Here is a 13844-nt window from a genome sequence, read left to right as displayed (position 1 = left end):
AGGAAAGTGATCGATGCATCCAAAATTCAATCACACAACAGCAGATTGTAAGTGTACGCGTTTTCTTTAAGGAGCTCAAAATTGGTTTTGGTTTACGTGATTACTGAAAACTCTAGTGTTTGAGAGAAAGGCTTGGGGTATATTGACTACTAATGCTAATGCTACTCTAACTGACAGGAGGCCGCAACACAAGTCAACAATTCAGTTATAAAAAAGGCTTCATAAGCAGAATTCTAATGGTTTTTTAAAAAAAATTATTATTATATACAATCAGCATCACAGTTGTAGAAGACAAATATTATTCTTTAAATTTCTCTGAGGACAGCACTGCTTGTTGTGGTCATGATTGAAAACTTAAACACAAAAATGGATTGGGTACAAAAAACTTTTTTCTTATTCTGTCAAACTTTTCAGTTAATCTTTCTTTCTGCTATTCTTTAAAGAGAACTGCAGTCTGAAAAGAAACGTGCAAAGAGAATGTGGCTCATCTGAAATTTCAGTGATTTCCAATGGCTTTGACACAAACCTCAATCTTAATAAAACAAAAAATTGCTAATTAGGTTGTGTACTTTGCCATTCCACACCCTGCTTCTCAATCTGGCTGCTTCCCGGAAAACATGGTCAAAACTCTGCTGTGAGAATTTGCACTGGAAGACAGGGTGGTTCAACACAGACTGTGTTGCAGGTTTTTTAAGATTGTAACTTGGAATAAAAGAGCAATGCAAAGTGTGCTTCTCTAATGTGTAGGTTAAAGATAATTTGGCTAATTTGTTAAACCTCTGACTTTGTGACGTCTAAGTATTAAGGATAATGTGTTTACAACCTATACAGATTCAAATGTCTACCTTTCTTGTCATGAACAACTGATCTTTGGCCATTAAAGTAGAAATAATCGTTTTTTTAAATAAAAAGAAGAATGTTACAGAACTAAGGATACATTCTGATCACAAACTCAACTTTAGTTTTTGAGAAACTTGTGTGAAACATGAAACATGTTTTTTCTGTGATCTATTAGTTGTGTAGCTGAGGGGGTAAATGTGAAAAATCACTTTTTCCCAACTTCAAATATTCATAATAAATAGTTGTATGGGGGGAGTAAGTATTTTAACATAAAATACAATGGCTTCCTTGATGAAAGTGTGTATTTTCAAGCATACCAGAAAAACTGATCTTAGTTACGTGACATCATTTATTGTGCTTTTCAGCTTTGTGTATGTGGCAACTATCAGATTCCAAATACAGATGATTCAAATATTTAATGACAAAATGCTCCTTAACAAACATCAAAAAACTACTAATGCCCTATACCGCTTATCATGTGGGTACATTTAACTATGTTATATTCCAAGATATGGAAGCTATCAGATATAATAAGTCTCCAAGGCCTGTCTGTGATAGGCGTTGCTGTGTCTCCATCCTGATGATAACTGTTAGTTGCCCTTTCCCCCTGACTTTGTTTTTGTTGACATCCTCCTGGACAGTCTTACAAGCTTAATGAGTCCATTCCTGGGAACTGTCCCATTTACAACTTCAGTGCAGTGACATTAATGACTACGTTTTAGTCTTATGGTTTGTGATTCTAGCGATTCTATTTACTTGTCACTAAAATCCTGTAACTGCTCCTGAAATGTAAAAAAAAATTATGTTTTTATATTTGCAACTAAAACATGCTACTAGTGAAGGAGCATGAAAAACCCTTGTTTTGCAAGAACTTTAAAATTCTTTGACATATCTATTGTTAGTACAGTGCACAGTCTTTTGGCTGTTTTTCTTTTAGAAAATTTTATTCTGTTTTGTGTCTGAGAAACTTGCTGCCAAAGTCCACTTTTTAAACTGCTGTCTATCTTATCTTTTCTAAATAATCAATTCTAAATAAAATCCTTTCCCATACCCCTTAGCCTGACGGGGCACTGAGTTCCACTGCAGTCTTCTTGACTTTCTTGGATGGAAGGATAGATAGATGCATCCAAATAAAGCAATGACTAGGAAGAAGGAGCACTGAGCACAAATCCCTTTCCAATGCCCTTGTCTGAGTTAGGGCTAACTCTCCCTAGAGAGCTCCCTTATGACCCTAGGACTTGGGCAGAGGAGAAGGTGGCTCAGAGGGAGGGATAAGAGGATGAAAGGTGTATAGAAACAGAGGATATTGACAGCAGGAGCTTGTTTCCCTCTGCTGTGGAGCCAACTAGATGATACTGAAGACCTGCAGTAACCTGATGTCAGCTAGAATCTGCATGATGTTTTTTCTGCATGAGATTCCTTCAACTTTTTTGTTACATTATTTGTTAGTGTTTTTATTTATTTATTTAGTATTCTCTGTTGAATCATTGCTGGTTAAGGGATAAAATATATCTGACAAACTGAACATGGTTTCAGTCAAAATCACAGCACCAAAATGGCATTACTGAAAAACTACTAATGAGACTATGGTCTCAGATAAAAATTACTATTCTGTTTTAGTTCCACTTGACTTGCCTGTGGTCTTTGACATCATCCATCAAGGTATTCTAACAGAGAGATAATTTAACTGATCTCAAATGGTTTTCAATAAACTTATTACCAGACATTAAAATTTATATGTTTTCATCCACTCCTCTCCTGTGTGGGGTAACCAAACGATTAATCCTTGGATTAGTTATTTTTTATTTATATGTGTTTTCAGTGGGTCATCCACTTAACATCTTCAGTGGTGTTTCTAACCAGTGTTTTGCTGATGATATGAAACTCTACATTTCTGTTAAGCCTAACAACCTGGACAGCCTTTTCTACCTCACTGACTGCTTCACTGATATTACTAATTGGATGTCTTTAAACTGGCCTGACAGCCTTAATAAGGAAGTAAGTCCTCTCTGCAGCAGTATCAAACCATCTGCAAAGAATCTTGGTATTACTTTTCAATTCAATTTAATTAAATTCACTTTTATTTATACAGTGCCAAATCACAACAACGGTTGCCCCAAGGTGCTTTATGTTGTACGGTGGGCCGTACGATAATACAAATACTTACTTCTTACTACTTCTGATGAGGTATTTATTTTCACAAATGAATAAGATACTTCTGAAATTATCCAATGATGATCAGAGATGGCAACATTTAGAACAGTGGTCCCCAACCTTTTTTGTGGCACAAACCGGTTTATGTCAGACAATATTTACACGGACCGGCTTGTAAGGTGTTGCGGATAAATACAACAAAATAAAACCAGTACCGGTACCCAAAAAAAGAATATTTATTCATAATACACGGGAAAAGACCCAGGGAAACTGAGTTAACGATAAAAAAGATAAAAAACATTTTTAACTGTGACATAAACAGGTGACCTGTTGTGTGGGTGGGTTCAGTCACATGTTTAAAATCAAATGATTTTACAAAACTCTAATATATAATAAGGATTAATACAGCAGGAGATAGAAGTAATTAATTATTAAACCTAAATTATTCAAATTCAGACAATTGCGAAATTACACAGACTTACAACTGTTTTATGTATATAACTAATGGGCGCTGTTTCAGTCAGGTCTGTGTTACCTGTATAATCAAGCCAGGTTTCCATTAGAGGGATAAAAGCCAGTTTATTACTAATGAGGGTGTCATTAATAAGAAATGACTCATTTGTTTAATGTGTACAAAAGCAGTAAGTATTTAAGGATTGCTTGCTGGTTTGTTGTTAATTGTGGAAAACTGGTGTGGTATTTGCAGAATGTCCTTTACTTGCGCTGCAATAGTCCTCCCATGATGCCCTGAGCATTTCTCCCTTATTCACCTTTTTCACTGTATGTCTTTTTTGCCCTGTCCCTGATAAAACTGAGATTTTCTTTCCCAGTGTCATGAAGTGCTTGTTCAAATGGGTTTGTCTGATTGTTGGGGTTTTCTCTTTATTATTGTAGGGTCTTTACTTTACAATATATAGTACCTTGAGGCGACTGTTGTTGTGATGTGATGCTATATTAATAAAACTGACATTTATTGAATTTTGGTCATTGGTGCCAACATGCACCACAACAGTGGGGACTGAGGAATGTTGATGAAGCAGCTGTGGGACAGAGGTGTTTACATCGTTAACAATAGCACCTGGGGCGCATGAAGTGAGGCATCTGATCATTTTTATGTGATGGACTATAAATGGTCCAACAAAAATCAGACAGGGAGGTTTGGAGTGACCGTCTACAGCAAAAGCACAAGGACAAGGATACAAAAACCACTTGACCATTGGCTGAGAATGAACTGGGCACCAGTACATCTCCCTGGGTAGCATGTAGACTGGTCCAGTTCTACTAGAAGAGCTGGACAACACTGGGACCTAAAATGATCCATGCCTAATGGCTGAAAAAGATGCCATGAATGATGAAAAGCACCAATAGGTGGGCTGCTAACAGCAGGTACTCATTCATCTAGAGTGCCTAAGGATAGCTGAAAGGACAGCACAGAGGCCTTGATCAAGGCAGCATAGGAACAGGCCCTAACCACTAGAGGCCAGAGTCTTCCAAAGCCAAAAGGAACCCAAGTTGCAGTTTGTGCAAAAGTGCCCCGGAGACTATCCAGCATATACAAGGATATAAGATGCAAACTGGGACAGTATACACTTAGAGGCACAGCTAGGTGGCTGGGATAGAATAGACACATCTGTGGTTTCAAAGTCCCCAAATCCCGGTGAGAGTCACCTCTGAACCACCTTTGGCCAATGTCCTGTGGGACTTTAATCTCCAGACACACAAGTAGCTGCTGGTCACCCAACCAGAGATAGTGATAGTTGACAAGGAGCATAACATTTCAGTTGTGATAGATGTGACAATCCCAGTGGACAACAGCAAAACCAGAAAGGATCATGACAAAATAGAGAAGTACCATGTGAAAGGTAAAGTACAAAGAAATAGGTTTGATCTTGACGGCTGTTTGGTTTGATAAAAGCCTTGCTCAGACAGACAATTTCAATTCTATTTAGTTTTATTTATATGGCACCAAATCACAACAGTTGCCTCAAGTTACTTTATATTCTGAGTAATACAAAGGAAACAATAGCACCGTATACAATGAAGTGTTGACCACTACAACCACAGTGATTTAGACTTTATCTCTACTTGACCTGTACCTGGTCTTTTTATGTGAAAACATTTCTTTAAATCGTTCCCTGCAATTTCACATCTTTTCTTACTTGAGTGCCAGTGGACATTTGCTCCTGATATAAGACCATTTCCTCCTAATAAGTGTTGCAGAGATATCCCACTAACAAAAACTACTGACCATACCTTGTGAATGAAGTCACTCAGACTTGCTGAAAACATGAATCCTTGGGTCAAGGCTAACAGACATAAAAAGACAAAATAGCAAAATAGCAAAATTTGAAAAGCTATGCATTTTCTATGGTGAATGCATCTGTTACTGACAAGTGTTTTTAGTGTGCACCATCCTACATTTAACATAAATACCTCCAACACAGTGACATTTGCAAAATGCTGGTGATATAAAGAGTCTTCTAATATGAGTACTGATACATGTGATCATCTGATTACAGATACTGACTCATTGAAATATAAAATATTTGACTGGTGAAAGGAAAAGGAAAAATAATTATTGTCAACAATCGTTCTACAGTTCAGCCATTTTACATAGCCATCCTTGTTTTGTTGTGGCAAATGCTCTCATCTATCTAGGGATGTGCTCGTATTGTTGTGGTTCTCATAGGTAAAGCGCTGCCTCAGCTACATGCTGTGCTGATAATGAAAAGCAGTTTTCTTATCACAGTGACTCGTTGCTTCTATCAGTAAACTGTACCAGCTACAACTCTTAAACATTTAGAAATTCCCACATTACAGTGAATGCGCTCCCGTCAGAAAACCCCCCCCCCCCAAAACATTCACTAGTTTTTTTCTACAGCTACTTTCTCCATTTTCAGTTTTTGTTGTTGTTGTCAGCTGCATACAAATTGTCAATCCCAACTTCCTTTTTCATGGTATTTAGTCAATCACTGTCATGAATGCTTTTATAAGATGTTGAACTGAGCTGCTTAAAAAGATGCCAGGCACAGCACTTTTTTAAAGCAACTGTTTTCCATTTGCCTTGCGGCCGCATACACTTTAAAGTGGAAAAGCAGTTTGAACATGGCTTAGAGTGGTGAACACACTAGAGGCTTTGAAAACACACGGCATAGCTTTCCTTGAATGTTCTCTGGCAGGCAGACTTCTGAGCATTTTGTTTCTGTACCACTAGCATAACCCAGTTCCTGCTCTTGTATGTTGTCTCTCTAGCTGCAGTCACATCTGCTATCCACTGAAAGCCTCCTGAAGCAAACAACACAGACAGAAATCTTAACTGCATTCTGCTGTGGTCACTGTGATGGTACTTTCCATAACGTCAAGTCTACTAACAGTTACTTCTAGTGTGGCTCAGTAATGGATTGCAATGGCTAAACTTTTTCCTTTTTCAAGATGTAGAATGTTAATTATATAACTGAGCAGTTCTTTAAACTGTCAATAGCCTTTTCACACACTGAATGTTCCAACTTGATGCTATGTGTTTCATCCAGTCTTTAACCTATTTTTGTTTCTGCTGTCCTGTCATTCTGTCCAAAGGAGCTAAGTTACTCATAGAAAACTACGTGTGTCCGTAAAATATTAATTTGCAGAGGTTATATACCAAATAGTTGCAGATACTCTCCTTTTATTGACAGGGATTTTTTTGACCTGCACTTAATCATGTAAAGTGTGTACCATATTTTTTCAAGGTTTCCCTCTTTACGTCTCTCCCTGTCCTGCTCTTAAACGCTAAGATAGATCATTAGCTTTAAATGGACTTCAGTCCACTCATTACATGTCCCATTTACCTTCACTGCATAACACTCTCTTTTCATAACAAGAAGGGGTGGGAGTGTTGGGGTGGGGGTCATATTTAGGATGTGAAGATTTGGACAAAAATATGATTTATAAGAAAAAAAAAAAAATTTAAAAAAGAGTTGGGAATAGAGACTCTTTCTGTGTTGATATCCACCAGTAATCTAAAAGATCGACTTATATTGAATACACCTCTGTGCTCCAGCAATTTGTTTCTTTCCCTACCATTTGACAGCTAATGATGGGACGGAGGGACTGGGGGAGGGGTATTATTTGAAGCATGTAATCACCCTTTTTTCAGTGTTATTTTTCTTTGACTTCCATTAACCCTTCAGTAGATGCAAAGGGTAGTCTATGCTTTCATATGGCTGCACTGCTGTGTGAAGGGTGATAAATGGTTTCACTTCATGCATGCCATATGTGTGTATAAAAATTAGGCACTTTAACGAGTGGTTTGCCTTTTATTTTGTGCTTTCAATGCCGTGCTAACATTTGTTAAGTGCATATGTGTTATCGTATGTGAGTAATGCCATTTTGCTGTATTTGCATACAGAGTTAAATGTACTGTATGTGCTAATTGTTTTTAGCATCAGCGTATTGATATTGTACTGTACTAAGGTGACACTGATGATGACAAGGTCACTCAAGCAACACTAATACATTAAGTGTTTCTTAAAAGTGCTCATTTGTTCTCATTTTGTCACGTCTATCATGCTAATTAGATACGGTCTGTCTGTTTAAACTGCCCAAATACATTTTTTGTGCTGATATTTTAATATCATATACTGGCATGCTAAGCTTACTTTCTTTTTCCTTCACCTTCATCACAGACTTCATCGTCTTATTCGTCTGCATTGACCCAGTGTTCTCACGCCTCCTTTTCTCAGCACCTTTCTATCCTCACCTAACCTCCAAACTTCCCTATATCACTTCTCAGTTTACTTCATCTAAGCTAACTCCTTTTAATCTACCTTTCTCCAGCACTGATCTATCTCCTCTGCTCTCTTTTGATCCCTGAGACTATATGGGACCCTATTTCATGTATTACATTTGCTTTTCATCCAACTATTCTTTAATAAGCAAATGTATATATATATATCCCACAGTCCTTTAATATCGCTGTCTTTGTTTCAAAACTTCACTTTTTTTCTAGAACATTAACTTTCTTTAGTCCTTAAATATTTTTTGCTTGAAATTATCCTAAGAAAGAAAAAAAAATCAATCAATCAAGGGGAAACCCTTGTGGTTTAAAAAAAAGAGAAAATATGTGAAAAAGAGTTATCCATTCATTTATGGTGATATATATATTCTTCAAAATACAAACCCAATTCCAAAAAGTTATGAAGCTGTGCCAAAGGCAAATAAAATAAAATGTAATAATTTGCTAACTGCATAAAATGATTTATTTACAACAGAAGACAGAAAAAACATCAACTGTTTAAACTGAGACATTTTCATGAAATATATTACTTCATTTTGATTGATATGTTGGCAATAACATGTTTCAAAAAAGTTGGGATAGGGAAACAAAAAAATATAGAAAACTTAATGGTGCTGAAAAGAAACAGCAGGTCATGATTGGGTATAAAAAGAACATCTTAGAGAAGCAAAGTTTCTCAGACTTGAAGATGGGCAGAGGTTCATCAATCTGCAACAAAATGCATCAACAGATTGGAACAATTAAAGAATAATGTTCCTCAATGTAAAATTACAAAGACTTTGATTATTTCACCACCTATGGTGCATAATTTCTTCAAAAGACAGACAGAATCTAAAGAAATCTGTATGGACAAGTTTCAAGGCTGCACTGCATTACCAACAGGTGGTTGACCTGTCAACAGTCCAGCTCTTTCACCATAAAAAAAATGGTGCATTATGAAAAGAAAAATACAGTAAAGAATGCACAGGACTGTTGAGCAGCTAGAATCCTATATCAGAAAAGAATGGGACAATAGCCCTTTTCCTATTTGCTGTTCTAATAATCCCTACTTATTCTTTAAGCCATTTAAAACATTCCAGTCAGGTATTTTTTCAGTTAAAAGTTGGTCTCTTAGTCTGATTCTTGTGCTTCAGTATTTCTAACTTCTTTATACTTTTAATGTAAAAGAAAGGTCATTCTTTTGCACTCACTAAAAGCTTGCATATTTTGCTGTATCCTATTATCTGCTGTTGCTACAACTTAGTCTCTGTGTCAGAGCCAGTTTGATTTTATATATTGTTCTACAGCCTGACTTCCATCCTCACCTCCTGCATTTCTTTATTTCTTCCCCCTTCCAGCCTCTTCTGTCCTCTTTCTTGCTCTTCTTGTATCTTTTGACTGCCCTCTTCATCACCCCTACCTGGCCATTTTTACCCACTATCTATCCTATTTAATGTCTAATCTCAGTGTTTTTCCTTCCGACATCATCTGTCCAGTCAATTATATCTCATCCACAATCTCTAACCCTTTCTGTTGTATAGAGCATTCAGAGCATCTTTGTTTCCACCATGCCTTATCTGTTCCTCAGTTTACATCAGTCCTCCCTGACTCCATCGTTTTCACCTTCTCCCTCTGTTTGTGTTTTCCTCTCTGGCAAAAAGCCCCTTCAGCCTAACCCTGTCTGACAATTCCCAAATGAGGCTAAGACACTAGTAATAAAAAAAATGCATCATGCCCCTTAAAAATACCCAAAACTCATTTCAGAGGAGTGTATGAGAAAAAGATATGCACATAGGTACACAGTTAGCTGGTGTGACCCAAACGAATGCAGTGGCAAAGTGACCAACACTCAAGCTTGACACCATTTTAGTTTTCCTTCCATTCAGTTAGTCAATCATTCAGTGTGCTTTGTGTCCTCCAGTGACCTAGCTCTCTTGTCATTTCAGACCTTGCCACTCCCAGCTGTCTGTCTTTTCCACCAGTCATCTGACCTGCCCCTTCTCTCCACTCAACTCCATCTACTTCACTGATTAGTCCTTGCAGCATCACCTCCGTTTACCATCTCTCACTTGCCAGATTATGTCTTTGTGTGAAGTGCAATTGCTTTCTGGCATTGTGTTGTTTTCTTTTTCTTTTCTACCTCGGCTGTGATCTGGATTTCACTTCCCTCTGATCACTGTGTTTAGTTTGTCTGTCATTGTCTCACACGTAAAGTTTGTTTTTTCTTTTACTGATTTGAATTTTGAATCATGTTTTTGAAAATACTGAACCCAACTCAGTTATTATTAGAAGCAGCAGTGAATTAGACTAACTTCAGCTATCCTCTGCTGTGTAATTGACCATAATAAAATCTGTGCAACATACTAGGAGCAAAACTATGGTCCAAGGTCCAACAATGTACCTTGTTTCTTTTCTTTAATTTACCGTCTAACTCCATTATGCTATTTCATGTAACACACTCAATCCACTGTCACAAAACCAAAACAGAATTATTTTAAGTGAAACCTCTTCAGCATATAATAATACTCTAAGTATTTGCCAAGGTGGTTCAATAGCAATATACTGTACCTAATTAAGGATCGAGCACCATTGACACTTTACCTTAACTGCAGTAAAACTGTAATTGAGTGTAATTTAAAAGCTGAGCAAAAAACAATTTACTTCGTGTCTTACAAATGACCCTTCTACTTTTTATAAACACAACAAACCCTATAGCCTGTTCTTTTTGGTTTGATTTGTTTGTTTTGTTGTTTGGCTTTGTGGTTCCAGCTTATACAAACTAAAACTGACTATTTAGCAGGGAGATGTAAAGAACGAGCTGGGGGAAAAAAGCCCTAACAAGTCCCAACAAGTCAAAATAAAATAACATTTTGAAAGGTATTTACATATTCATATAATCATTCAGTTAAGGTTAACAAAACCTTTTTTCATTCAGATTTAAATTTCACCATCATCATCATCACCATCAGTGTTATCTTTTGAAATTCTATGCAATAATAAACTCAGCGGATATACCCTGCGCTACATGTGTTCAGTGCTTGTTTCAGAGAAACAGTCCATTCACTGCCTTGTTCACTGCCTCCCAAAGGGCCTTTGTTTCCTCCATAAGCCCTGACAAACTATCAGTCAACAGCATACATCATTCTGCTGTATACTACTTAAAATCATGTGCATGCTGTAGAGCAGGACTGGCTACCTAAAGCACCCACTTAAGTTTTTACTTAAAACCACGTTTTCACTAAATTGTTATTTGTGGTGTTACTATCTCAGAAATTATTCACAAGAACATAGACTTCATGAATAATAAAGCACAACTAAAATATTAACAAGGGAAACTTGTTAAGTGGACCAATGTACCAGTCTCCTTGTCTGACACACACACCCATACAAATCCATGCTCACAAAATTATTTAGACTACTTACTTTAGGTCCTGGAAAGGTTCTGCTCTTACATGTGACGTCTCTACAGAATGACTGAACACTACTCCTTCATTTCCTGTCGAGAGAATGAGAACGAATTACAAAAAGGAAAGCAACCACTGAACCTTTGAGTGTTAAACACAGCAGACATTTCAAATGCATGCCAGGGTGCTAAGATATTCTGTGTCAGAAACACAATTTCCTTCAAAAACAAGGTACCATTGGGTTGTCACTGTCAAGAAGTATGTGTTCTTTGTGCTGAAAATCAGAGTTGACTTAATGTTTAAAACATTTTAACCACGGGCGTCATATTTCTCTCTTATTAACAAAGCAATTTAAAGTATTTAATTATATCTCAACCATCTATTTTCTCTGTTTGCAGTATTTTTCTAATACTGCATGTTAATGACAATAATAACCATATGGCATTACTTTCCTCCAAAAACAAAATTTCCTGATGCAAAATATATGCAAGCATGCAATTGATGTGCATGCTTTTTCCTCTTAAGAAAAGGTTGACTCTGACATAATGCAATGTTTAACCCCCCGTGTCCAGTAGCCACCTTTGCAGCTGTGAACAGATGCTCGTTTTTGGCTCTTGCTGAGACCACAGACAGCATGTTGGAATCTCAGCACTGCTGCAAATTTAATACCGCATGAGGCTATCTTTCCCATTGGCAGGCACACAGATAAGAAACTGCATAGTCTGAACTGTTTGATACTGAAGCAGCATATGCCAAGTTTAATTCCAGAAGATTCAAAGAGGTCCCGTAGGTAGGATGAGAACCTACATCTCTAAAAAGCTGCAACTGAACCCTCACAGGAGCTACACTTGGAAGTTATTGTGTACTGTTGTATTTTTCAGTTAAATCTCACTTTCTGTGGTTCATTCCAGGGAACACTGAACTATGCCTATGAACTGCCAAGTAAATGAAACAACAGGTAAAATGGCAGATAAGGGCAAACCTTGCTTTGTGTTCTCTTGTTTGACTGTGTCTCTCTATGATGTTTATAACTTATTCAACCATGCCACAGCTTTTGGCTAATATTACTTTTCCATATTATTGCTACTCTGTCTTTTTTACTATTGTTCTGCTCTCATGAAAACTTTATGAGCTTGTTTGGTGACACTTGTTCTTGTACACAACAATCCTTGAAGTATTTTTAAAGCAGAGCTGAAATCAACTTTTCATACTGGGTTTACAGTTCACACGTGTCAACCAAGGATAAGCTCGATATCACTCCAAACTTGCTGCCATGGTATTAGCTTGCATTGGCTGATTCATTATCTATTTACACCTGGCTACTGCAAAAAGCAGCGATATGTGGAAATATGATCTATCTTCATTAAAAAAAATACATCAATCTATAAATCTAAAATTTAAACAGTAGCACAGCATAACCCGGCAGAGCTCAGTGCCTGAGCTGAATAAATGATGCGCCCATATTTGTATTCTTTTCACTATCCACGCTCTTTTCGCTCACCTCCTTCAAACAGCAAATGACAGCAACAGTGACCTATAGACCTCGATCTCCTCACCCTCCCCTTGTTCTTCTGCACCCTTATTCCTTCAGAGAGCCTCTAATGAACAAATTACCCAGGTTAGTGTGTATGTACGTGTGCTAAGGTGTGAGTAGTTTGTTTGAATTTGTGGTTTCGTAGCAATATACACTCAAAAACCTTTGAGAGTACATATTGTATTACATACAAAGTGTAGATGTGAACAGACACGAGCGGACTCATAGTCTTCTGTCAGCTTACGTTTGATTTTCTCACTTCCAATGATTGAGAGAACACAAACGAATAAATGAGAAAGAGACAAATAGATGATTTAGAGCAAGAGTATTTTCTCCTCTCACTTTTTCCATTTTTCACTTTGAGCGAACTGCTTTCCCCCCAGTGATGCTTACATGCCATATCACATATTTCTCATCCATCTGCCTCGTTTCCCCTTCTGTCTGTGTCATTATTTTAATTATAATTTATTTATTTATTTTTTACTGTATTGCACTGGCCTCTTTCTCAACTCTGCTAAAGCTGCTCTGCTTGCTGACCCGTAACTTGTTTGGCTGCACTCATCAACAGCACTCTGTTTAACTGCTTATTCTGTGTCTGTATGTGTGTATATTCCTGTAACCTTGTTACTCAACATGAATAAGTTTGAATTCACTGTCCACTACTGAAGATAAGCATGAAAAAAATAAATAAAAGAAATGAGTCCCTTATGAATTCAGCAACATGTATGGGAGTCTTTCAAATTGTACACTTTACATTTAGTATGTTATAGAAGGTGGGGAGAAGGTGCAGTGATGTTAATGTTTGTTTTATGCTTTTGTGTAACCCTACCTGTGACTTTGAGTTTCTCAGTACCGATGGTGATCTCTTCTTCATCTGCAGAGAACAGAACTCTCTCTCCATCAGCATTCCTCACCTCAAACCTTTGACACTGAGCCTCCACCATTTCTGAACCTGAGACAGTGGGAAAAACAGAACGTGTCATAAAAGCACATAAACCATAGCATCTGGTATCGTTCTGCATATATCTGAAGTACCTAATAGAATCGTCAGTTTAGCTTGAGCAGCCAAAGTGATTTGAGCTTTAAACCAGAAAATCTCCAAGTTTTGTCTTGCAATAAGCAACAACACTTTTCTACAATATGAATAGCCACATCTTGG

The 13844-nt window shown here is 37.2% G+C and overlaps 1 protein-coding gene across 1 annotated transcript in view; it reads right to left on the bottom strand.

Annotated features, from left to right (window-relative positions):
- Positions 1-13844, bottom strand: part of LOC116323508 (zeta-sarcoglycan) — a 168688-nt gene that overhangs the window by 53760 nt on the left and 101084 nt on the right. The window contains exons 5-6 of the mRNA XM_031743855.2: positions 13515-13637; positions 11171-11243 (exon numbers count right to left, since the gene is read on the bottom strand). Of these exons, the coding sequence (XP_031599715.1) occupies positions 11171-11243; positions 13515-13637 (196 nt within the window). The remainder of the gene's footprint in view (positions 1-11170; positions 11244-13514; positions 13638-13844) is intronic.

Source organism: Oreochromis aureus, linkage group 6 (assembly GCF_013358895.1).
Source record: "Oreochromis aureus strain Israel breed Guangdong linkage group 6, ZZ_aureus, whole genome shotgun sequence".
NCBI lineage: Eukaryota > Metazoa > Chordata > Actinopteri > Cichliformes > Cichlidae > Oreochromis > Oreochromis aureus.
Note: the sequence above shows the minus strand (reverse complement) of the source record. Positions and strands in the feature narration are given on the sequence as shown.